We start from the raw sequence: 24,289 nt of genomic DNA on the forward strand, positions 1-24,289 counted from the left end.
CCAGTTCCCGTGGCCTGTGATGATTTCACTGGGTGAGAAACCCCTGTTTAGAGAGAACACAGATTGAAATGTCCCAGGTGACACATGACATTGGAACCCCCTGTTAAGGCTTCCGGTGGAAATCACGAGGACCAATGTTAGGTTTGATTTCCTTTGATTGCTTTATCAAAAAATGTGAAATTGGGAAATGTTCTTAACATGAATGAGGAGTGAAGCATAATAAAAACGATTCCAGAGAGGTAAGGAATATAGGCAGGAAACAACAAAATGAGATTCAATTTGAAAAACGGCAGAGCAATCCATTTGGGGAAAACAAACCTCTAGTACTGCTGGATCATCACCGGGAGGCCGGGGGCTGTCTCTGTGAAGGGACTGCTAGTGATAAGGACCGGTGGGTCAGCCGTGTGTCTGCCATGTGACACAGCAGCACCAGCACCCGGTGTCATTTTTGTCTACGTTCAAATCAGCCTGGAGTGCCTGAGAAGGCAGGCGATCATGTCATGTGAACTACACTGGGGAGACTCAAATGGGGACTACAAAGTTAGCTTTGGGGACCTCATTTCCAGAAAGATAGATTCAAGCTAGAGAAGAGTGGCAAATGTGACAAGGAAATGAGCAGCCGCCTTTGGAGACAGGATTCGTGTGGTCTGGGAAGCTTTGCTCAGCTCAGTGAAGAAATTGGAAAGTAATAACGAGGATGATGTTCGGCTGCGCTAGGTGGATTTATTTATCCCGCCACCCTGTGGGCGTGTTATCACACACCTGCTCTGTGCCCGGCTGTGGCAATGGTGACAACTAGAAATGCAAGGATGGATCCGTCTAGAGGGGCAGCAGATACACAAACTTGTGGGATCTTGCAGTGTGAGTGGGATGGTAGGAATGTGCGTGGAGCCCTGTGGGGAAGCCAAGATGGCCCCTCAAGAGCTGAGGAAGAGGGCAGTGCTGAAGCTGATGCTGGTGGCTTGTGTGGGAGTGGTGTGGACGGTGAGGGGTTCATTTTGTATCACACAGGGCTTGCACCAAATATTAAGGAGCTTCCTCTTGATTTTGTAGGCCGGTGTTCTCTAGCTTGCTTGATGGTAGGACTCTCCGGGGCCACTGATGTCACGCAGATTCTCAAACATGTGCCCAGGAGATTCAGATTTATTAGGTCAGGCTGAACCCTGAATATGTAACCAGCAGTCTGGGCAATTTCACTGTCAGGCTGTTGGGGGGATCTCTGCTGAAGGCCTTGAAAGCTTGTGAAGCATTCCCAATCTTTCTGATGGACACCTCTGCTGGCTGCTTGGGGCATGGATTTGGGGGGACCAAACTAGAGGGGGAGGAGGTGGAGTCTTTTGTAGCTGCACAGGCCTGAAATGATGGAGGAGTAACCTTCACAGTAGGAATGGAGAGATATCAAGAGGTCAGATGAGGCGTTTTTACTAATTGACTAGATGGGGGTGATGAAGAGGGTATTGAGACGAAACCCAGGGCTCTAACTCAGTATGTGAGGGGTGGTGCCCACAGCTGACAAAGGCACCCAGAGCTGGAGTGGCTCACTGGGGAAATTTAGAAGAGAAAGATGGCTGGAGGCCATCCCCATATAGATGCCCAGTGGGGATGTGGACGTGTGGGCCTGAAGCTCTCTTTGACATTTCTAGCGAGAGCTTACTTCTGAGTCAGGCAGGTGAAACCATGTGGGTCAGTAAGATCCCCAAAAGGTAGGGGCCAAGCATGGAGCCATGGGAAGCAGTCCTGTTTGGGGCAGTGGGAGGAGTTGGCCTGAATGGTGTCTGCTGTCTCAGCTCCTCCGTTACCTCTAGACTTGTCTTCCTAAGACACTCGTCTGGCCTGTCCCTCCCAGAAAATGCAGATTCCATATCTGCTAAGGAAGATGTGGCCCTGGTGGGTAGAGGGGTGTTGGACTAGCTCCTCAGCCTGGTTGCTTCTACGGGTAGTAACAGGAAAGTTTCCAAGGTAAAGCCTGAGTCTGTGGGGCTTCTGGTCAGGGATAGACCCTAACCTCAGTCCCAAGTGCCATACATCCTGGGTCACTTGGAGAGCTCTGAGCTGACAGGCTAAGCTTGAAGGCACTGCCTGAGCCTTCGCCCTGGGAATTGGGCTCCAGGAGTTCTCAGGAAGGATGTGGTCATTCTCTTTAGGGCTGCAACAGCTTTGATCCCCAAGACCTTGTAAAAAAAATGATCCTCCTTGGCTTTTGAGCCCAGCTCTGCGACCCACACACTCAGAAACGCTCTAATATTCTGAGCTGAAATAAATCTCCATACTTTTACATGGCGATGTCCTCATCAACAGTGAAAATGCTAATAATAGAAGCAATTTGCAAGGGCTGTCTCCTGCAATTTAATCAATCAGTAATTTACTCTGACTCCAAATAGCATATTTTAACAAGCCAAATTGTTATTTTACTTAAGATTATGTAAGTCAGGTTTAAATCTGGAGAGTGGACAAAGCAAATGAAATACTCTGTCACCCTATAGTAGAGTTTAGGAGCAAAGATGAAATTATAATTTATCATCTGACTATTTAACCCCAAAATGTGAGAGGAAGTTTAATAATTACATCTGAAGTTACCACCACAGGGAACTGATACTTCAAGTTTCAGTGGAAGAAATTAACTAAATAATTCCTTTTTCTCTGGAGACATGGAACAGATAATTAGGAATGAGATTTACTAAACATTTAGTGCTTCTGCTTAATTAAGCAAGCACACATCATGGTGTTTAAAGTGTCAACAGGTCCAGACACTCCAAGGGAACAAATTGACAATTGGAATGTAATTTAAACACCACTTAGAACAAATTCTTCATTATACCTACCCTTGTTCCAACTGCCATGGTCTTGGAAGATTCTAGGAGATTAAAACTTAAACTCACAAAGCTGTGTGAAGCTCAGTTTATGAGCCTGTCACCACCATGCCTCGCCCAACGAGTGTTAAGGGTGTAGAGGTTTGATCCCTGCCCTAGTGAGGCCCCAGCCTCATAATGTAGAGGAGGAGGAGATATAGGTAGCTATGAGCATAGTGCTAAGAGGCGGGATAGCAAATAAAAAGAGCGCGGAAGGGCCCGACAAGAGGGTGAGCTGATGTGGGAGTGGGGAGAGAAGAGGATCTGTTCCTGGGGCATAGGAGAGGGTCACACGGAAGATGTGGGACTCTGCTGGGGCCACAGGAGGGCTTTAGCAGACCATGACAGGCTGTGCCATTTCAGGTGAGAGACAGCCTGGGCAGAAGCTCAATGCACAGACTTGATGTGTTTGACGCATGTTTGCAATCTGTGGGGTCCGGAGCGAAAGGGTTGGAAGGCTGGACCTGGCCAGGGCTCTCGGAGCCAGATTCTTCTGAAATACACCCTCACAGATGTCATGACACGTGTGTGCAGAAGGGGCGCCATAGCGACATTTTGGGTGAAGGAGTGAATGAGGGATCCAAACTCATCGGTAAAGCGCCCAGTTAAAACAGCCACACAGAGGGTAAGGTGGTGGCAAGTGAACTTATAGTCCTGTCCTGGGGCTGTTGTGGGCAGCGGGGACTGGCTTCTCCTAACCCTCAGCTCTGGCATTTCCTAACCACTGTTTGGGGATACTAAGAAGACCTTTGTATTTCGTAGCTCCTTCCCTCTCAGACTTTGAACTCCTTTTTGCAACCACTTTGTCATAATGGGAAGTCTATTAGTATATTTTTTTTGTTTGCTCTTTTGCTCCATTTGCTTTGTTTTCTAGAATTCATCTGAGACTGAATGCAGAAGGAAGGAGTGTGTTAAACTAAACAATGCTGGGGCCTGACTGTTTCTCATCAGCTGCTCCCTGCGGGTCCCTCGGAGGTCCTACTGCCATACATGGCTTTATCAGAGCCATGAGGGAGACGGGAGAAAGGAAGCCATAGACAAGCTTCTGAGAGCAGAAACAGAGGTCTCTGTGTCTCTCTGGGGTTGCAGCGGCTGCCCCTGAGAGTGCAGATTCAGTTATAAAATGTGGGGACGCTGCTACGTTTTAAGTATTTTTTTTCATGGGAACCATCCTGTTGTGGAACAAGAAGGGACAGTGAACTGAGTGTATTGACTTTGAATTTGGAACAAAGGCATTGCCTCATCTTTATTTTATTTAAGGATCTTTTCTTAAACATACTTCCTATCACCACCCCCTTCCTGTCCCTTTACACTCTCCTCTGCCATGAATCTGTGCAAGATACTGCCTGAAGAAACTGAGGTAGGGCGGTGCTGGCTCTCTCCAAGATGCAAATTAGCAGGGCCTACCTGCCTGGGAGGAAGGCCTAAACATGCTTCTTCCTTTCAACTTGGGGGAATTTAAGAATCATCTTCTGGTTAAGAAGAATCATCTTCTGACTTCCCGCTTCTATCCTGTGGGAAACTAAACACTTGGGGGGCCATAAAATAAGTGATAACAGATGTAAAGCATGCAACTCGATGGCCGGAATGTTGTGGAGAAGTCTGCCTCAGTGGCCTGGTAAGCTGGTGCAGCATTGACTGCTTCTGGGGCTCCGGGTAGAGGAAGGTGCTGGGCGGGACAGTGTTCCCAGCCCCTGACCTCTCTTCCAGCCTTCCAGGGTGTAATGATGTCATGGTCCTGGCAAATTCCCTTTGGAGGACCGTGGCCCACCTAGAGGGTGTCTCCTTCATCTTATTCATTCATTCTTCAAGGGAACTGTGGCCTTTCAAGAAGGACTCTAGAAAATGAAGAAAAAGATGCAGATAATGATTGAGATTGCAAGTAGGGGACGTGGATGGGCACATAGTATTGCATTTTAAGGCTGCACATTGAATAGAGAGAGGAGGGTCTGAAACATTAGATAATCATTGGAGGAAGCCTTCTCTTGCTCAAATTGTCCCCAGTTTCCAAAGACTGGGGGTTGACCCCTGGGGAGACACACCCATCCTATAGATGGCCTGCTCTTTTGAAAATAACTATTTTGGAAGCTGCCTTTTTACACCTCATTTTCTACATGGAGACATGCCCTGTTAAGGTGCCTTTGTGTCCTTTGTAGACAACACCTTGCGAAGGCCTCACTCCTTGGTGTTTTATTATTAGTCTTGTCTCCCCTGGATTAAACTGAAGAGGCGTTGGTTTAGTTTTGAGTTCTAGAGCCTCGCCTGGACTGGGCAGCACATTGAGGACTGGGGGGTGGGGGAGGGGCTCCTCATAAGGGGCATCTCCTTGGACTCAGTTTCTATCTTTTTCCTAGAAGAACAGAAGGCAGGAGCTTCTCCAAGGTGAGGTCCTGGGACCTGCAGCCTCCAAATTTCCCGAAGCTAAGCTTCCGGATCAGGCAGATTCCTGAGCCCTCCCCAGAAACTCAGGGGCAATGCTTGGTAATCTTCATTTTTTAAAAAGCCCAGTTGATTCTCCTACATAATAAAGTTTTTAAAATCTTGGTCTTAGAGTGCTAATGAACGCAGCACCCTCTAAGATCTGGCAAAGGTAGAATACATTAGGCTGGCCTGACCAGTAGTAGAAACAGAAAGGGGGAGGTGGGTGTCCCGACTTGGGGCCAGCTCTCTCTGCGTCCTTGCCACAACTCGCCCTTCCGCCTGCATGTTAGGACCTCTCTACTCTCCTCACCAGCAAATCCTACATTCTGGAAGGCTTTCTGTGTCAGAAATGCCTACGTCACTTTGGATGTAATCTACAGGTGCGGTTTAAGCTTTGTTAATCATAGGATTCTTTGTAAAAGGAATTAGGGGCAAATATGAACAGATGGGAGAGAATTGTGGCCATCCCTTCCATGAGTGACTGGGCTCAGCCCCCGTAACAGGTGTCAACATCTTTGGGGAGTGGGGACTGTGAAGGAACCAGAGCCCCTAGGTGCCCAGAGGGCATCGTCCCAGGGTCTCGGCGTGAATCACAGCTGCAGCTGTGAAACACGCTCTCCCCAGGGAAGTTGGCAGGGCCTCCTTTCCAAGTTAGGAATCAAGGCTCTCAGTTTTCATGCCTTCCTGAGTGACAGTTTCCCCTCAAGTCCCATCAAAGGGGACATGACCGAGCTTCTTTCTTTCCACCCTGCCTTCTCCCCACACGAGGCTGATATGATCGGTTTGTCTCAGTGTGTCTGGCCTGTGTCCTTTTAGACCGTTTGATCCTGCAGCCACTTTCTTCCCAGAGGGGCAGTGACGTGGTGGATCTCACAACATGTCCCTGATTAGATTTCATCTGAAATGAAATCTAACTTCATCTGAAATGGCCCCAACTCTGTCATCTGGGCCAGTGCTTCACGGGAAGGTCAGATGGGCTGGGTCTGTTGGGTGCTGGGGTCCCAAAGAAATGACAAAGCAGTCAATAGATCCATTGACAATTTAGCTTTTGAGCACTCTCCTCCTCTTCCACCTCCCTGTGCTGATAAGTATGTGGAAGCGGGAGCTAAACAGAAATCAAAACACTCACTTTATTTCTGATAAAGCTGTACTGAGAAAGGTGGCTTGGTGCTGAGAGCAAACGGGGCTTCCTTCTGCTTCCCTGATCGGTTGTACAATCTGTCCCTTCTCCCCATCCCCAGAGCCCCGTACGCCCTGAGAGGAGGTTAAGGTCCTTGTATGGCTTTCCCTTGGTGGAGGGTCCAGACTTAGGAAGGATGGGGAGGTGTGCATGCAGTTGTCACAGGTGGGGTTCCCTGGGAGGCAGGGCTCACATCACTTCCAGTGGCTGGGTAGAGAGGCCTTTTCGAGGGAGCATGGGGTATCCGCCCCCACCCTCCATACCAGCTGTTTGCTGGGGGTCAGTCTCAGAGCACATGGAAGAGGGTCTTTACCACATTCTTGTCACCTGGATCAGGGTCTCTCTGGGTCTGCCAAGGGGAAGGGCACAGTGAATGGAGGGGCGAGGACCTGAGAGAGTCAGGTAGTGTCGCCCCAGTCCTGTTCCTCCCCGCAGGACTCCACCCACCATTAAGACCCTATATCACCACTCATTTGTTTAAGGGCTGACTGAGGGGCTAGCTGAGCACTGCTTCAGTCAGGGGTAGCTGGCAGAAGGGCAGGACACCCAGCACTCCAGAGCTGGTGCTTAAGAAGAGCCAGCAGTTTGGTATAACTTGGGGCCTTCTCAATCTTCCCATAGTCCGTCTGGGTCACAAAGTGAGGCCAACACAATTGAAAGTGCATGGATTTATTGACTTATTTAAAAGGGGCTTCTGATGGCGAAACTCATTGGAAACTTCTTAGAAATGCTCTTCCATTAAGAGATTTGAATTTTGTTTCAGAAAGTCTTTGACCAACACCAGTAATTTGTGGTTAGAGAATTTGCCACTCATTCCTCCGTCCAGCACAATGTTTTCTCAAAGCGTTTCATCCTCTTGCAGCTGTCCACCCTGCAGGAGCCTCTTCCTCTCAGTGCTTACAGGTTAACCGAGGTGAACGTGTATCAGCTGCTGGGGGGGTGGGGGGGGTGGTGCATTCATAAAATCAAAAGACGTGCTGTCCACCACAAAACCCTTACTGTTGTCCTGGCCGTATCTGATATCCCTGTTTCCACATAGTTTGTGGACTCAGACACATGCTTTGACAACATATCAAATTCACTCTGAGATAGCACAGGATTAGCAGCTGAAACAAGATAGTTAGGGCAGAACCTTGAGAAAATTCCTACAGTGCTGGCAGGGTCCATGCGAGGACTTTTATTTCTTGTAGGAACAGATAAGATTATGACCAGTGTTGCTAATCATTGTATGCCAAACAACACTACTATTTCTCTTAAAATATCTGCACAGCAATTAAAGCAAGGACTCAATGATTTCTGCCCCGGAAAGATGAATTAAAAGTGATCCACAGGCACCTGCCTTGGTGGGAATGGTGGCAGCTCATTGGAAGTGTAGGAATTTAGTCACAAGGACAGGGGGCCTTTCCTCATTGAGCATTTGGACAATTGAAGAGTCATAATCTGAGGCAAAGTGTTGACAGTAAGGACCATTCTAGGTTGGGGAAATAGAGCAGTGGATAAAATAGACAAAAATCCCTGCTCTTAGAGAGCTGATGTTCTTGTGGATAAAGATGGCTCACTAGGTCTCAGACACTGTTCTCAGGACCTTACACGCATTAACCCCTTTTACCCTCACGCCTACCCTGACATGGGTACTTCTCATTGTCCCTCTTTTACAAATGGGGAAACTAAGGCACAGAGAAGTTAAGCAACTTATCCAAAAATCACATAGATAGCAAACGGCAATTCAGACTTTCAAGCCACGGAACCTCCGTGCATCCCAAACTTTAAAGTGTATATGCTCCCCCCCTGAGTTTAAAAGCAGATTCTAATTCAGCAGATCCGGGGAGCCTGAGATTCTGCACTCTGACAAGCTCCCAGGTGAGGTAGGCCTCTGGACCTTGATGAGCATCTTTGACCTCCTGAAAACTAAGCTTCTTGGCGGTATGTTTATTGTCCATTTCTGTGTTTTCTTCATTAACATTTTCTTATCCTTGTCTAGGCTCAATTAGTTGAAGCCATGAAAAACTGGTAAGGCTGATTTGGGAGAGGGGCAGGGACACTTTAAGGATGCAGAGCTCATGGAATACAAGGAACAAGGCTTCTTGTGGCCCAGAGCTCCATCAATTCCCAGCCTCCCACCTGCCCTTCCTTTGTGTGGGTTCCAGCCTCTGCTCTGTTCTACCAGCCAGCTTTCCAACAGGGCTACACCCCTCTCCCATCCCAGATCACCAGCTCTTTCAGACCTAGGCCTGCAACAGCTATATGTGATTTGTTTCTTACTTTAAGTGCTTGAAGGGTGACTCCTATTGGTTGCCCTGGCATTGGGTGGATTACAGGTGCTTGCTATGGGAAAAATAGGCAGGAGAAGGCAGGCATGATGGACTAATTGATAAATTTCATATCACTATGTGACCAAATATCTCCTAAGAACTCCTTCCTGGAAGTCCATATTGCTTACTTTGTGAGGCAATCAGAATGAAATGGATCATTTATTTATATACCAAGTGCCTATCCAGCTGTCAGACAATGTGCCAAATGATCAGGATACAAAGGTAGAAGATACAAGCCACAGGTTTTAAAGAACTTAGGTTTTAAAGGGGGTATGGGTTCTATGGTAAAGGCAAACTCATAGATAGCAGACCAAAGCCCTCTGAGAACAGTTAGGAACACTGAAAACATCTATCAGGATTTCTGCTTTCTGAATTGCCTATCTATATTTCATAAATACGTTTCTATTGCATAACCACATAATTATATATGTGCAAATAATTCCAGCTATCCTAATGGTTCTCTGAAGGACTAGATATATAGATTATGGAGAAAAGCAGCAAAGTGAGCTCAATTTCTGGACACACTTAACTCTATAAGAGGTTCAACCATTCTTAAGCAATGCTAGTTAAGAGAGGCTACACAGAAAGTGACAACCAGAATGTTTAGGAGGCAAATGAGTTTTTGGCAATTCTAACAGTGAGATGAAAATTGTAAGGGCTGCAGTAAATACCCCAGGCTTTCCTTGGGGAACTCTGAAGAACTGAGTGAACCTTAAGAGGAAGGGAAAATCAGAAATAAAATAGACTGTATAAAAACTGAGACCTAGCCTCTAAATAGTTCAAACCCTGATTGGATTAAGGTGACTATACCCTGACTTTAACTTTCTATCAGGAATTTCAAATTTCATCTAGAGCCTCCATGATTTTCCACATGTAATGCCTGACATTTAATTAGAAAAAAAATATCAGGCATACCAACAAACCAGATTCAAAGCAAAAAACAGATAATAGAAACATGTTTGTAGGTTATGGATATATGGAAGTTATGAGGCATAGACATTAAAACGATATGATTCATATGATTAAAAAATTAGATGACAAGTACGAGAAAGTCATTAAAGAACTGGGATATATATTAAAAATTTAAACAAATAGTCTACAAGTAAAAGATACAACAAATGAAATTAATTACTTAGTAGGGGGTTTGTGCAGTAGGTTAAATACAGATGAAAAGAAAATTAGTCATTTGAAAGACAGGTTAATAGGAAATGTCCAATGCAAGACCTAGAGAGAAAAAGGATGGCAAATTCAGTACTGAAATTATGAAAATAATACAAACTTTTGTGTGAGGGGGAGTAAATAGAATTAAATTTCTAGGCCACCTTTGCCAAATTCCTTTCCTTTCATTGATTCAATTTCCATTTCAACTACCTTTTTTTGTGGTAGCCACTGACCATATGTGGCTATTTAAATTTAAATTGATTAAAATTAAATTAAATTAAAATTTAGTTCCCCAGTCACCCTGACTACTGAGGCCAGTGGCTACTGTATTGGACACTGCAGATATAGAGCATTTCTGTTGTCCCAAAGTTATAAGTGGACTATAATCTCATTCCCTGATATTTTACATTTTTTGTCAATTTAATTTTTAGATTTTTACCTATGACGATGTTACCTCTATGCATAGAACGTATTCATGGTTCCAGAGTCTTTAGTGTAATTTTAAGATTTTATGCAGCGTGACTCAGTTCTTTTTCCCTGCACATTGAGATCAGAGAAAGTAAATTCATAATCAACCATTAATGGAAAGAAGACAAAATAATCTCAAAATAAGATGTCTGTGGCTCTGTGGGTCTGTCTTGCATGGAGAATGATGCTCAAATCCGTGACACTGAATTATCAGATGACTGTGGGCTCCTCTGTCTAGGAATACTCAGTCACTAAAATGGTAAAATAAATAATGTTTTGGTTCTTGGACTTCCCATTGGAGAATTCTTTATTTTAAAAGTATACGGAGTAAGTGGGACTTTTATTAAACTGAGTCCAGCTTTGCCATTTGCTGGCTTTTAAACATGGATAACATACTTCACCTTTTCAGACCCCAGGTTTTCCTGATGTTGGGGGGAAGTCATTGCACCTCTTCCTACAACTATCAGTTGTAGTAATTAAATGTAGTTTTACAAATGTGGGAATCACTTTATAAGTTTAAGTGCCCTATGTACCATCTAGCATTATTTTGGGGGGCCCTGTGGGCCAGGACTGTATGCTACTGTCCTTCATTCTTTTGTTTCCTTTTGTCTTGCAGTGATTTCTCTCAAGGCTTCTGAAGATTCATCTTTTGAGAAAAAGAAGAAGACTTGGGCATTTTTTGAAGGTAACGCTTACATATTTCCTTATCATAAGATGCATCCTCATTTTTAGACAGTAGGAAGGGAATAGAATAGGAAGAAAGGACTCTAACTTCTTAGTTTTGACATAACATCAAGTTCTTTTCTTAGACAAAAACCTCGTCAAGAGTCAAATGGTATCAGCCCACAGGTTTTAAAAGAGTGGAAACCAAAGCACCAATATGTGTAATTTTTTGTTTGCTTATTTTGTTTTGCTCTAGAGTTCCTGATATGACATTAGGGAAGGATCTTCAAGTGATAGAACAACGACAAGTACATCTATTGTGACTACATTTTATTTCAAGTTTCTTAAAGAGTTTGAGGATTGAAAACCTTAAGGAAGTAAGTTAGAATCAGTTGGGAATCTTTAAAAACACTGATGCCTTTCACATCTCTAGAGATTCTGATTCAGTTGGAACTTGTCAGAAGCTCCTGCAGCCGGGCTGAGGACTGCAGCCTTAGAACAGTGGCTCCCAAAGTGTGGTCCTAGGCCAGCAGGATCCACATCACTGGGGAGCTTAGTACAAGTGCACACTTCAGGTCTCACCCCAGCTTACAGGGTCAGAAACTTGAGGGCTGATGTCCAACAGTCTGGGTTTTCATAAGACCTCCAGGTGATTCTGATACACATTCAGAGTAAGGGTTCTCAACGGGGAGGGACTTTGCCCCTCCAGGGGACATTTTTGGTTGCTACAACTGTTGGGGGTGCTCTTGGCATCTAGTGGATAAGGGCCTGGTGTGATGTAAAACATCCTGCAGTGCACAGGGTGGTCCCTACAGCAAGGAGTTCTGGCTCCAGATGCCAAGAGTGCTGAGGGTGAAAAACCATGCCTTGGAGTAAGGAAAGTTCAGAGAAATTAACATAAAATGAGTGAGGATTATGAACCATAAGCGATGAAAGAATGCACTCTGTGAGATCTCAGGCTGACCCTTTGACTCTGGAAGGATTATGCCTTGTGAAGGTTATTTAGTGATGAAGAGGGATCTGGCCACAGCATCCAAGGAGGGCCTCGGGGCTTCACCATCACCCTGTGTTGACCCAGTGAGTGGTCTGGTAGAAGGAGGGCCAGCCTCAGAGGGAGGGCACTTCGTGTCAAGCCCACCTCTTCTAAAACCTTGTTATAAAGCCATGGGTTGAAGCACTTTCTTTTTTTATTATTATTAAATCATAGCTGTGTACATTAATGTGATCATGGGGCACCATACCCTGGTTTCATAGACCGTTCGACACATTTTTATCACACTGGTTAACATAGCCTTCCAGGCACCCTCTCCGTTATTGTGCTAAGACATTTACATTCCACATTTACTAAGCTTCTATCTTAGATAAATATAACCTTTAATTGTGAACAGTAGCTGCAAACCATAAGTGATCACCCACGTAGACTGCTAGGACTATTTCTACTCATATATTTAGTTTCTCAGGTTGCAATTTGCTTCAAGAATGATTCTTTGTATTCTATGACTTCTCTTTAGCACCTTTTGGAACTCTTTTTTTTCTTTGTTTAATGATTGCCTAGCAAAATAACCCCCAGGAATGCTTACCTGTTGGCAAGGAGATGAAACCTTACTCCTCGTTGAGTGAAGGTTTATCCCTCTCGCTGATGTTTAGTAATATTGAGGCAACCCTCACTAGAGCCACCCTGTGACCAGGCCCTGTGATGGGGCCGAGTCATGAAGATGAGCTGGGTGTCCCTAAACGTAGATCATGGGGATGTGGCAGCCAGAACTCTATGTATCATCAGATGCATAAAAATCTCCAGCTCCTAAGGTTCTGATTAATAGATTAGGAAGGGATCAAAGATTTCGCACTCTCTCAGGGACAGAGGTGAAGGTCTGAGTATACTATTTTGAAAATACTATGTTATAAAAAATGGGACTTTATGTATTTGGAAGGACTGTGGCCTCTAGCACCAGAACACCCTGCAGCATAATCAGCATCTCTGAAGCACCTTGTGTAATTAATGGTATTTTATAATTCATTGGTACAGTGGTAGAACGTCAGGGTATCTCCCAACCTATCTCTTTACATAAAAATGATAGCCCGACATGCAGTGTCTTCTCAGCAGAGAGAATTCACAAAGCAGAACTGGTCTTCTCATTCTGTGTAATGCTTGCCTCACAGCAGTTGTTTCCAAAGCAATCTTTCCCTATGATTGTGGTAGCAGCAGCAGCAGCAGCAGCAGCAATGTCCATGCATTTTGCTTTTTTAACCCAGCCACAGCTTTGGCAAAGTTGGAGGTACAGTTGAAACTCCCCAGTGAATGATCACAGGCCTTTTGCCCTTTTGTTCCTGGATGGGGAAACAACAGTAGGGGATGTGGATGGATGTCCTGTCCTCCTGGGGCTCAGCTTGACCTGGCCATGAGCCCACTGCACAAAAGCAGCATTGATTGTCAGGCCTCTTTGAGAAATGCTAGAGTGAGTTAAAATCCCTCGGGGCTATATCGCTCAGATATTTCACCTCAAGCAAGACGGTACATATGATGGGCTGTATTAAAAAATACCAGCAGTACGTGGAGTTTTATTGCCAGAAAACTGCCATATCCTAGGCTATTGCATTTGCCCTGGAAGTGTACAGAGGGCACGGGGTGGGGGTGAGAGGGTAGAGTCCCTTGATTATGTTGAAGAATGCTGTGGTCACTCTGTCTCAAAGCGGAGCAGAATATCCCTGCCGGAATCTGGGTTGCCAGGCAACAGGTGCTGTCTACCCTGGCTCAGTCGTGCTGTCTGGGAGGGCGGAAGCTGGCTCAGGACATTGAGCACCCCTGTCCTGGCCTCCCTGCTGCACAGGCGGCCCCTCCAGACTGCCAGCTCCACCATCTGCCTCAGGGAAGCCCAGGCATTATCGGCATGGCTGCTTGCAGTTGAGTGCAAAAATGGCATCCTTTGGAAAGACTTCAAATGAATTCAAGCAGTATAATACGATTTCTAGAATTATTGTGAGTGTGCAGAAATATATGGTATTTTAAAAACTAACTCCAGATTCAGTTAAGTGCAGATGTTAAATTTGGGCCGTAAGATTTGGCTTCAGCCTTCTGGCAAGTGTTGTTTGGCCTGGTGTGAGTTTTAAAACCTTAAAGCCAACATTTACAATGAGAGAGATTTTTACATAAAACGTTAGAGGACAAGTTGGGAGATAAGGCAACACCCGGAGGCTGGCATACCTGCCTGAGAACAGTCTCCTGGAGCGGAGGCACTAGCTGACATGGGGAAAGGTGACCCAGGCTTCAGTGGCAAGGAGTTCAACCTTTGTTTGCAGAGAAAACCCAGGGAGGTGGTTTCTGTGCCTTGAGTAGACACAGCAGGGTGGCTGTCCTTATGCCCCAAAAGGAATGCTTGGAACAGAAGGAAAAATACCGGAACTCTGGGGTAAAGTTGCTGCCCCACCAGGGAAACTTGAATATTCTTTCTAGGCTTTTTTCCTCCTGCAAGGTGATGCTTTTGAAGATTCAAGAACACAACAGAGAGTGGCCATGACTGTTTCTATGTGGGTGGAGACTTGTATGGAGGTGGGAGGAGCCTACTGGCCAGTGTTAGCCTGGAGGCCTGTGTGCTTAACAGGGTAGCTCAGCCTTCCAGACTGGCCAGATATTTTATGATTCTGCAGCCACAGCTGTCTGTGCAGAGCACCCTGTGTGCCATGCTGAGGAGACTGTGATCTGAAATCATAACTCAGGCCTCCTGAGGCCTCTCTTTTCCTGGGCAGTGGGCCCCTGATACCTATAGCATGCTGCCGGGGACGCTTGGGGAGAATTGCCCATCTCAGTACTCACCTGGAAATCAAGGAAGTTCAGGTGGTGAGGTGAGCTCCTGGATGAGGTGCTCTGCTCCAGGGGCACAGAAACTTTGTAAGATGATTTTCCTCTCCCTTCCAGGAATGAGACTGAAGCCAAATTTTCCTGCCTTTGGTCTAGAGGGCCACATCTGCAAACCCTTCGAAGCAGATGTTGCATCCTCCTGTTCTGTCTGCCACGTCCTGTTTGGCAACATGACCATGTTGTTTACCTTCCTCTCATGCCCATAAGTGCTCTGTGATCTTGTTCTGGGGTAGTTTAGTTTGCTCAATGGTGTATGCATCTGGGGCTGGCCTTATGTTGGCTGTTTTCTGGCCAGTCCTGCATCCTAATGTCCTGTCCTGAGTCCTGGCCTGTGACTTCTGCTCCGGCTCCCAGTTGGTTATGAAGTGTCTTGTCCAGAATCCAAGATTCCCATTGCTGAGTTTCACATAGTTTAAGTGGAGGCCTGAGCCTCCGTCCTAACTCTGACCAATCATGGAGTTCTCTACCTTATTAATCGAGTATATAAAGCTCACATGTTAGAGACACAGGTATCCACAGAGAAAGCAGTTTTAGTTTTAGATACAGGAGTTTTCTCTATTCCCACCTTAAGTGCTCACACCCCATCCGCTCCCTGACCTCTCTAACCCTGCTCTGCCCCCACCAGACCACTGACATGGCTTTCCTTTAGGACTGTCCCAGGAGCAGGTATTTATGGCAGTGGATGCTACTAAGGGATCCTTACCATGCTTTACTCTTGGCTTCTGAAAGTTTTGCTGCTGACCTCCTCTGCTTCCATGAACAGTTCTGGATCCCTTTGCAGAAGACTTTGCCCCCCTCCTACCTTCCTTCTCTGCTCCCTGAAATACTAGTACAGGTGATCACCCACAACCTTGTCCTACAGCTCTTTCTACTTATTTCAATTTTAGCCCAGCTTTACAAATCACCAGAATTAGAAACCTACTCAGACTAGCTTAGACAGAGATGTTGAACTCCTGAACACAGGAGGATCTTGCGTATTCTGGGGGCTCAAGCTGTACTGGGCCTCCCTGGGGGGCCCTGACCAAGCAGAAAGGAATTGAAAGGAACCCACATGCCTGGTTCCATCCCAGCATTCTTTCTCTCTCATTGATCTTAAGCCTGACCTGCTTCTCCAGGCTTGCTATGGGAGCGATCACCCATCACCCCAGCCGCTTACTTCTTTCAACTTAAGCACTTAACTAACTGCTTCTCCCATCCCAAGGGCATTACAAAGGTGCATTCATGTTAACTCAGCAATTTGACTCTGAGAGCTTAATCTTAAGAACACACTGTGAGAGATGCATTAAGGTATAAGTTTATGAATGCTTATCATGGAATTATTTATTATGGGGAATGGGTAGAAACACTTTGAGTAGCCAATAGTAAGAGATTGTTAAATCACTGATGGTATATTAATATGGAAAACTTTTATCATATTTTTAAAAATGACTCCAAATCACTTTCTGAAAAGAACTTATTGAAAAAAAAAGAGATAAATAAAAAGCAAGATGTATAACTGCCTGATTGCAATTTAGAAATAGGCTCGGCGCCTGTGGCTCAGTGGTTAGGGCACCAGCCACATGCACCGAAGCCGGCGGGTTCAAACCCTGCCAGGGCCTGCTAAACAACAACAACAACAAATAGCCAGGTGTTGTGGTGGGCGCCTGTAGTCCCAGCTACTAGGAGGCTGAGGCAAGAGAGTTGCTTAAACCCAAGAGTTTGAGGTTGCTGTGAGCTGTAATGCCACGGCACTCTACTGAGGGCGACATAGTGAGATTATGTCTCAAAAACAAAAACAAAAACAAAAACAAAAAAAACTGCAATTTAGAAATATATGTATGAAAATCATAAAGTACACCAAATGTTCACAGTAGTTACTGTACCTCGGGGTGATGGAATGGCCCACGACTCTTTCCTCTATACATGTTTGTGTTGCTTTAACTGCAACCCAGCACAGAACTCTAGTCTCTGGGAAGCCTCTCCCAGCCTGCCCAATGCCTAGTATGGGGCACATGTGCCTATTGTTGCCATTACCATGTTGTCCTCTGATTTCTTTTTTTCCCTTTTTTATTTTTTTTAAATTTCAGATTAATACGAGAGTACAAACGTTTAGGTTACAATGTTTGCATCTGTTGGGTAAAGTCCCTGCTGTAGCTGTGCTCTTCACCCAAGAGGTGTGCCATAGACACCTCACATTGTGCCCATTAGTGGGAGCACACTAACCCCCTCCCTCTACCCCTTTACCCCCTCTTCTTCCCCTCTCTGCAACTTTAAATTAAATTGAGGTTTTCTCTTGTGTATTAGATAGTCTACAGGCTTCATATTAGTATTGAGTACATTTGACGCTTGCTTTTCCATTCTTGAGATACTTTACTAAGAAGAACGTGTTTCAGCTCTATCCAGATTAATACAAAAGTGGTAAATTCCCCCATCTTTTTATGGCTGAATGGTATTCCACGGTGTATCTATACCACAGTTTGTTAATCCATTCCTAGGATGGGCAGTTACGTTGCTTCCACATCTTGGCAATTATACATTGAGCTGTGATAAAAAATATCTAGTGAAAGTGTCCTTATGATAAAATGATTTTTTTTCCTTCTGGGTTGGTGCTTAGTAATGGGACTGTAAGATCAAATGGAAGGTGTATTTTGAGTTCTGTGAGGATTCGCCATACTTCCTTCCAAAAGGTTGTATTAGTTTGCGGTTCCGCCAGCACTGTAAAAGTGTTCCCTTCTGTCCACATCCATTCTCAGGGGGTTAGGCAATATCTTGGGGTGGTTTTGATTTGCATTTCTCTGATGATTTGGGGTGGTAAGCAGTTTTTCGTATGTTTGTTGGCTATTCGTCTGTCCTAGGTTCTTTTTTTTCCTGTCTCTTGCCCGTAATAGATGGGATTGTTTGCTCTAATGTCTTGGAGAGAAAACCTTTGTATGCTTGTCTTTATTTCCTATACTTAGGAAGAGTACTGACCATGGCTGACAATATCTGTTGGCTAAAGATACTCAATTTCCAATCTAATTTTTCTGCCATCTGCATACCCCCCAGCTCTTATTTATTTGGGAAGGGAAAGAAGTTGGTGGATAATTGGTAATTATCCTATAATTTTAAAAGAAAAAAAGCATAAATATGAACTCACCTGATGATTTTGTTATCTATTTTAGGTTATATAGAATAAAGTTTTTGTTTATTTTTGTTGATAATTTTTTTGAGTGTGATACTTCTTCAGGTAAGTATCTCCAGGATAAAGCCCAGGCTTCCTCTTGCTTGTCTCACAGTAAAAAATGGTTTCTCTCCTTCCTCTTTTCTCATTTCTTCTGCTGCAAACCAGGCAAATGTTTGTTGATTATTTTTTCATATTGAATTATAAAATGCATCTTCTCATTTAGCCTGTCCTCAATGTCAGAAGATGATGGTCTACCCCTCTTTCTTGAATTTCTGTTCTTCACATTGCTCACCAGCTGAGTGATGAGACTTCTCCTGTAAGAAATGGGTGTCTGGGGGCGGCACCTGTGGCTCAAAGGAGTAGGGTGCCGGCCCCATATGCTGGAGTGGCAGGTTCAAACCCAGCCCCAGCCAAAAACTGCAAAAAAAAAAAAGAAATGGGTGTCTGCACTCTCCTTCTTATCTACTGAGTAAAGGATGTAACTGTTCACAACTGCAACTTCCATCAGCCAGAAGAATCACGTTTTCCACCATCTGTAGGGCCTCCTTGTAAACTGGTACCATCCACAGGACTGATCAGCTCTGTCCACTCTTCCCATAAACTTTGTGTATTCTAAAATAATTGTCAGTTTTCACATCTTCATATAGCCAGTGATCAACTATGTTTGATCATAGGGCCAAAGAACATAGTCAGAATTGTCCCTAACCTCTTGTCATGGAATGAGAGGCATAAAAAAAATGTGTTGCACAACTTCCAACATCAGAGGAGAACAGGAAAATTATTATATCAGATGAGGTAATTGACATAGGGATCAGAAAGGGTTAAGTCAGCAGAGAAACCTGTTTGCTAAGCTCATTCATGTGTTAGGTTCAAACATCTGTAGCATTTTTGCTTCCTGGAAGGTTAAAATAATGACTTTGGCTTCCCATTCCACTTTCTGCAGTTTTGCCATTTTATGGATCAGATCACTGATAAAATTCATCACCGGAATTTAAGAAATACATGCATATGAACATGGTTCAACTGTCGAGACTTAAAGGCTTTTTATTTGGAAATTATTATAGATTAACATCCATTTCTAAGCAATCATACAGAGAAGTCCCTTTGCCCAATTTCTTGTATCCTTTGCCCAATTTTTATCAATGATAGAATTTTTCAAAACTGTAGAAGATCACAACCAGTATAGGACAGTGATGCAGTCATTGTTGCAAAACATCTCTGTCACTACAAGGGGCTCTTATAGCCAGATGAACTTTCCTCCCATCCCCGGCCCCTCTTGAACCTCTGGCAACCACTAATCTGTTCTCTATTTCTATGCTTTTTTCATTTTGAGAATGTTACATAAATAAAATCACACAGTATGAAAGGTTTGCAGATTCTCCTCCTCCTTTTCATCACTGAGGATAATCCTCTGGAGAGTCATCCAGGTTGCTGTGTGTGTCGATAGTTTGTTCTTTTTATTGCTGAGTATGCCACAGGGTGGACATACCACACTTTGTTTCATTGATCACCCACTCAAGGACATCCGGCTTATTTCCTGTTTGGGACTATCACGAATAAAGCTGCCATTGTGACCACACAACGGCGTTCTTTGCCCAATACTTGAGAGAAAGCCAATACATTGAGATAGCAGGGGTAGCAGCAAAGAAAGAATTTAATATCAAAATGTGCCAAGCAAGGAGATGAGAGGTATTTTGCAAATTCATCTCCCTGAGAATTGGAGGGCCAGAGATTTTAAAGGCAATTTGGCAGACAAAGGATTAGGGAATTGGGTCTGCTAATGGGCTGGGGATGAGCTCCTAGGATTGGGAAGGAGAAATTGTCTTCTTGACTGAGACAGTCACAGGACCTGTTGAGTCAGTTCTACTGTGTGGCCACTGGTGTGCTTAGCATCAGTCAGTCCCTCTGAATGCAGAGTCTGAAAAGTATTTCAAAGGTTTTGAAATAGGTTTTACAATGGTGATGTTACCTATGGAAGCAATTAGGGAGTAACTGCTCTCAAAAGTATAAATCTTGTGACAGACAGGAGTACATAACCCCTAAACAGTAAGCAATCATAGGAAGGCAAGGGAGGAAAGAACGGCTAGTTAACTTATAGCTGTGCCTGTTCTTCTGTAGAAATCAGGCTTCTACCACGGTTCTTGCCTTATGGCCTTACATGACTTTAATATAAGTGGTTTCACTATCAACATACAGGCATAGGTTCTTGTGATAGAACTTAAGTTTGTCATTGTTCTGGGACAAGTGCCCCAGAGTGCAACTGCGGGGTTGAATGGTAATTACGGGATTATCTTTTCTTTTTAATTTAATTTTTTCAATTTTTTTATTTTTACATATACATGTATTATTTATTAGGTTTTCATTTTTTGCCTTCACAAAAATTAAAAAGGCTTAAAATTTAATAACAATAACAATGTTTAAGATAAGGACTAGAAACAAAAACCTCGTAAAGAACGAACGAACTTAAATACAGTCAAAAAAGGAATCAATTGACAATCTTCAATTTCCCTAGCCATTAGAGAAATGCAGAATGAAACCACAGTAAGATATCCCATACACCTGTCACAATGGCTAAAATAAAAAACAATATCAACATCAAATGCTGGCAAGTATGTGGATAAACAGGGTCACTCAGACATGGAGGTGGGAATATAAAATGGTATAGATGCTTTGGAAAATAGGAAGTTTCTTAAAAGATAATCCCATGTATGGGATATTTCATTGTGGTTTCATTTTGCATTTGTCTAATGGCTAGGGAAACTGAAAATTGTCTCTGGTGCTTATTTTCTGCCTGTATATTCTTTTTGGTGAAATACCTGTGTATGTTTTGCCCTTTTTTCTAATAAAATTATTTATTCTTTACTGTTGAGTGTTGAGAGTCTTTATATTCTTGATAATAGTCTTTTGTTGGATATATGATTTACAAATATTTTCTCCAGGTCTACAGCTTGGTTTTTCATCCTCTTCCTATGGTTTATGTAGCCCAAGTTTTATTTGATGACATCAAATTTATCAAGTTTTACTTATAGGGATGGTGCTTTGGGGGTCAGGTCTAAGAACTCTTGGCCTCATCTTAGATCCTGGGTACTTTCTTCTGTATTTTCTATGAATCTTTCAGTTTACATTTTACATTTAGGGTTGTGGTTCTTTTGGAGTTAATTTTTATATAATGTGTGACATTTGATTTTAGTTTTTGGCCAGTGAAAGCTTAACTGCTCCAGCACCATTGACTGAAGAGGCTAGCCTTCACCGTTGAATTGCTTTTGCACTTTTGTCAAAAATCAACTGGGCATACTCATGTGGGTCTATTTCTGGGCTCTCTATTCTGTTTCATTGTTCTGCATCTACCCCTCCACCACCACACACTACCCTGATCACAGTAGCATTGGGATTTCAAAAGTTGTATTTTTTTGACTGTTTTTGTGCCAGGGCGTTCTTCCTTCTAGCCCCTGCCAGGCTGACCCCACGTGCCCTTGCCTTTCAGATCTCTACGTGTATGCCGTCCTTGTGTGCTGCGTGGGGATCCTCAGCATTTTGCTCTTCATGTTGGCCATCATCTGGCAGTCTGTGTTTAGCAAGAGGAAGTCCAGAGGTAAGAAAACAGATAAGGTCATGTCTGGAATGAGAGCATAACCTGACCACAGACAGGTGGGAGGTGCTGGGCAAAGTATTACCTTGGAGGAAAAGTACATCATGAGTCAGGGATTCTTCACCTGTGACTGCTGAGCAAAATGAGCCAGAAGACGTGTTTTCTTAGACTGTGCTGAAGTGCACTGTGGCCACTGTCGACAGAAGCCCTTCCTGGGTCTCCGAGGCCCTTTCCTGTTCTCATTCTCTCCAAAGATGCTGTGCTGTCAAATGAGCCTGGGGTTGAATTATGGCTCTGCCACTTAAGAGCCTTTGGAACAAGTCCCTAAACTGTTCCGAATTTATGAAAGGGGATCGACACCCCATGTTCTGGTGAGTGTTCACCTGGCAGGAAGTAGGACTTGGACAGTCCCCTCTCCCTTCTTTCCCTGTCCAGTCTGAGTATCCCCTTCCATCTCCTTCCTTTTAAGTGCCTGTTTCCCTAGACTCCATTTTCAGCCCTTTCTTGCCTCATGCAGTCTCTCTCAGGGCTGCCAGTTCTCATGACTGTCAGTAACCTCCCTGTGAATGCTGTCTGCTTTCTCCCGAGTCCCCACCTCTCAGCAAGCCTCAGTTTCACAAGTCCAGATCACCTGCTGTCAGTTTCCTCCAAGACTCCTCCCTGAATCCCCCCTTCAGAATCTCCCAAACCGCTGGGGACAGTGTCCCTCCCGGAGATGATGGGATAAGAGCTGAGCTCTGGAACTGGACCGACACCAGTCCCACAGTGTCTCTGTGCGCTGGCAGATAATGTGCCCCTCTGCCTCTCTTTTCTCATCTGAGACAAAGGGAAATAGTAGCACACCAGCCCCAGGGTTGTTGTGATGACTAAGTTCCCAGCAGAAAGATGTTTAAAACCTTTAAGACATTCTAGCTCTCAGTAAATGTCCCATATTGATGTTGCAATGTGGTTATAATTATATGTTGTCATCACTACTATCAGCCCAAGGTCATGGAGCTTGAAGTGTTAGATGTGGTTGTCACTGCTTGAGGGGCCACTCCAGTGGGGACTTTGGGCAGCTTTTCAGGTGGGGATTCTTCCAAGAGGTGTGGGCACGGCTAGGGGGCCAGGGACCGAGGACACATGTCAGAGATGAGCACTGGCAGGAAGCTGTTTCCAGCTTAGACCTTAAGGGACAAGGAGGAGGAGGGGTTCTTGAGAGCTGTAGCTTTGGGAAGTGTTGCCAGCAGGGCCTTAGATGGGGAAGTTGGTGGGAGGGAGCCAGGACTGTGCATTCCTCAGCCTCTCTCCTCCCCATGGAGATCTCCCATCAGAAATCAGGGGGCAAGAGAGCACAAAGGTGCCGGGGCCAGCCTCTGGGGTTTCAAGCAGGGTGGGCAGGGGTCTAGAGGAGCAGCAGAGAACTCCCTCATGCTTGGCACCACGCGATGTGGCCGGTGCAGCCTGAGTCTCTCCCCTCTGAAGCATGGGCCCTTCCTATCAGATTTTTATGTATATAGTCTGTGCTGTCCTGCAAAACCAGCTCCAGAACTTTCCCTTGATGGCTCCTTGCATGTGTGCGCTGGTATGGGCCTCCCTTTAGGAGTACAGCGTGTAAGGCAGGGACCACACATTTGATCCATTCTCCCTGGAATTTGGCTCATGACAGATGCTCAACACATGGTGGACAAATGTGTTTGTTTTGCAGCTGTTTCCTCTGAACTGTTGAAGTGTGGAAGCCACATAGGCAGTTTCCAGGCTGGGTGAGCTCTGACAGCACCTCTGCTGGGGCTTAGGGCATGGCAGAATCTGGGCCCTGGGCAGGGCCAGGGAAGCAAAACAAGGCCAAGAAAGGCAGACTGGGGCACACAGGAGTACTTGGCACCCTCCTTTAGACCCCACAGGAGCCCCTGGGGAATGGGGATGCTGGCTGCCTTTTCTGCACTGGGGGCAGAAGAGGCCCAGATGGCCTCATTGTGCATGTGCACAGGGCTGAAAGCCCCCAGCTGTCCAAAGCTCTGTCTGAGCACCTGCTGTGTGCCAGGCCCTGTGCCTGGCTCTTCTGTGTTCTCTTGAGCTCCTGGACAACAGCCTGGGTAGCTCTGTTTCACAGAGAACACAGTTGAGGATGTTCTGAAACCAGGCAGAGGTAGAGGTGAGGTTCAAGCCTCAGCCTCCTCCCAAGCCTCCCAGGGTCTGTTCAGGAAAATTAGAGCCATCTGGGCCCTGACCTCGCAAAAGGACTTTTTCTTCAGCCCTCCATGGTGATGGCTGCTAAGGTGCTTTCCAAACAGAGCCTACAGCTTCCAGGGGCCTTGGCTTTGGTCTGGCGCAATTCTGATCAGCAGGCTCAGTGGCCATGTTGCAGCCCTGGAGGGTGTGCTGCCCTGCATGGCCCTAGGTACTTCCCAGCTGCACTGTGGGATAGAGGATGGGGGACTGTGCGTGGTAGGTCTTGGGCATGCTCCTCTGCCCATCCCCCAGCAATTGGGCCCAGGAGCATTACAGCAGTTCCCCCAAACCTTCAGGAGCAGAGTGTCCACCTGGGAACTTGTGCAAATGCAGAGTCTTATCCAGTACATCTGGGCAGTCCTGCAAGCATGCATTTTCATCCAGCTCTGGAGCTGGTGTGAGGCCACACTTGGAATAGTAAGGCCATAAACCCAGCT

General features: G+C 45.1%; 1 protein-coding gene across 1 annotated transcript in view; it reads left to right on the forward strand.

Moving 5' to 3' along the window:
• Nucleotides 1–24,289, forward strand: part of VSTM4 (V-set and transmembrane domain containing 4) — a 99,372-nt gene that overhangs the window by 15,392 nt on the left and 59,691 nt on the right. The window contains exons 3-4 of the mRNA XM_053586008.1: nt 11,008–11,076; nt 21,537–21,644. Of these exons, the coding sequence (XP_053441983.1) occupies nt 11,008–11,076; nt 21,537–21,644 (177 nt within the window). The remainder of the gene's footprint in view (nt 1–11,007; nt 11,077–21,536; nt 21,645–24,289) is intronic.

The sequence above is a fragment of the Nycticebus coucang genome, chromosome 3 (genome assembly GCF_027406575.1).
Source record: "Nycticebus coucang isolate mNycCou1 chromosome 3, mNycCou1.pri, whole genome shotgun sequence".
In the NCBI taxonomy this organism is placed as follows: domain Eukaryota; kingdom Metazoa; phylum Chordata; class Mammalia; order Primates; family Lorisidae; genus Nycticebus; species Nycticebus coucang.